At 62.1% G+C, this 2119-nt stretch overlaps 1 protein-coding gene across 1 annotated transcript in view; it reads left to right on the top strand.

The window, feature by feature from the left end:
• Positions 1–1495, top strand: part of RAP1GAP (RAP1 GTPase activating protein) — a 22451-nt gene extending 20956 nt beyond the window's left edge. The window contains 1 exon segment of the mRNA XM_023758343.1: positions 455–1495. Within this exon segment, the coding sequence (XP_023614111.1) occupies positions 455–775 (321 nt within the window). The 3' untranslated portion in view covers positions 776–1495.
• The last annotated feature ends 624 nt before the right edge of the window (positions 1496–2119 follow it).

Raw genomic sequence — 2119 nt, 5'->3', positions numbered from 1 at the left:
CTCTGCCTGTCAGAGTGTTACCTGGCTCCCCTCGGAGGTGACTGAGCAGGTCAGACCAGCCCTCAGCTCTCGTTTGGTGGCGTGGGGGTGAGGTGGGGGGGGAGTGGCGAGGAAGTGGGCCAATGTCTCCCTGTCCCTCTGTCCTCTCTCTCGGCTGAGAGCTTTGTGTCTGGGTTCGAATCCTCTGCCGCTCAGATACTGAGTGACTTGGGCAGGTCATTGGCCCCTCTCTGGGCCTCACTTTCCTTATCTGTGCAATGGGGCTAACAAATGCTTCCTCACTCCTGCCCACGAGCTACTGGGAGGATTTGATGGGAGCCTGAAAGGGACTTGGTAGCTGCTGGGAGGGGTGGGTCTGGGGGCTCCCAGTAGGGTGGGAAGACACAGAGCCTGGAGCTCCGAGGGCGGCCTGTCTCCCTGCTCCATGGTGTCTCCATCTCCCTTTACCCTACAGATGAGGTCGAAGAAACACAAGGTGAAGATGCTGTGTCAAATCCAGGCAGATAGGACCTCTGCCCCCAAGGCCACCACCAGCCTGTGTGCTGCCCTCTGTCTCCCCAACCCTCCCCTGGGCCCACCATCTGGGCTGTCTCTGCAGGGTGGAGCCATCCAGACCTGGGAGCGGGGAAGCTGCCGGCGTCATCCTCACCCCCCGGGCTGGGGCCAGGCTGGACAGGGAGTGGTCAGTTGTAGCAAGACTCCAGGCCTGGCTCGCCCTGGCCTGGGCCCTCCATCACACCTTGGTGCCCCTCTCGACTCAGGGGGGGCAAGATGAGAGGGGGGACCGAGATCTCTCAGTGCGTACAGAGCCTCCAGGCAGCGGGGGGTGAGATGTGATGGAGGGAGCCCCAGGTTGGGAATCCTGCGTCCTGAGTCCTGGCTTCTAATTTGGGTTCTGCTGTGCGGCTCTGGGCTGTCTCTGGGCACCTCTGCTCCCAATGGACAAGATCACTTCAGAGGTCACTGAAGACTGCGATTCCATGCACCTGCCCAGAATGGGGGACCGGCCTCCCAGGGGCCTCCCATCACCCTGTCCTGCTTCCTGGGGCTCTGGGGCCCCCAGTGGGCTGAGGGGCAGGGAGCTGGTGATGCCTGTTGCCCCTCCTGGACCCCCAAGCTCTACCACAGACCTGCCGATGCCCCGTCCACTGCCTCCGCGTGACAGACAAGCGGCCCCCTTGGAGGAGGGAACCCACCTGGGTCCTCAGCCGGCACCCAGCTCCACCTCTGCCACCCCATGTTCTGGGCGCCCCAGGCTGAGTGGGCTTGGCTGGCCTGGAGTTACAGGTCTCGCCTTTGCGACCCCCCATTCCCATGGAGGGGGCCGCCCGGCATAGCTGCTGTGAGTCCACATCTTGTGTGTGTCTGTCCACACTTTTTAGGCGCCAACGTCAAAGGCCAGCCTTCCCGCCCCAACACCCATCCGGGAAGCCCCCGTGGCTGTGTGTATGTTGGTAACAGTTGTACAAAATAAATTCTATTTATCGCTATTGTACCCCGAGATGGACCTGGCTTTGCGTGAACCCTGCTCAGATCTACCCCAGGTCTGACTGGTACTAAGATAAAGGGGAGGCCTGTCCCCCAACCCTCCCCCCTCCCCCATCAGAGCCGCTGGGTCCAGGGCACCTCCGAGGCCAAGCAAAGGCTCTAACCACCAGCCGTGGCTTCCTCCCCATGGCGCTGCGCTTCCCTCCGCCCTGCCCCCTTCTCCACGGGAGAACGCAGCTTTGAATTGGACCGACCCAGGTTAGTCCTGGCATCATCTACTCGCTGGGCGGCACTGGGAATTTCTAGCTTCTCTGAGCTGCAGGGTCCACTTTTGTTTAAGGGGAGCAACAGTACCTCTCCCAAGAGGACACAGTGGGCGCTCAACGATCAACTTACTTCCCCTCCTCATGCTCCTTGAAGCCCAAGCATTTCCCCTTTGCGGCCACCAGGGGGCGCCCAGGGATCGCTTACTGGGACCCTTGGGGCTGAGTCCCTCCAACTTGGGAGGAGCTCACAGTGCAGGGCCGTCACAGTAAAGGGTGATGAGTGAGGGGTGTGTGAGATCAGGGGGCCGGCCTCAGGGGGCCCAGCCTCGGTGAGGGAGCCGCGGGGAAGACCGGAGCAGTGGTGC

Source organism: Myotis lucifugus, unplaced genomic scaffold, assembly GCF_000147115.1.
Source record: "Myotis lucifugus unplaced genomic scaffold, Myoluc2.0 scaffold_128, whole genome shotgun sequence".
Classification (NCBI taxonomy): Eukaryota; Metazoa; Chordata; class Mammalia; order Chiroptera; family Vespertilionidae; genus Myotis; species Myotis lucifugus.
Note: the sequence above shows the minus strand (reverse complement) of the source record. Positions and strands in the feature narration are given on the sequence as shown.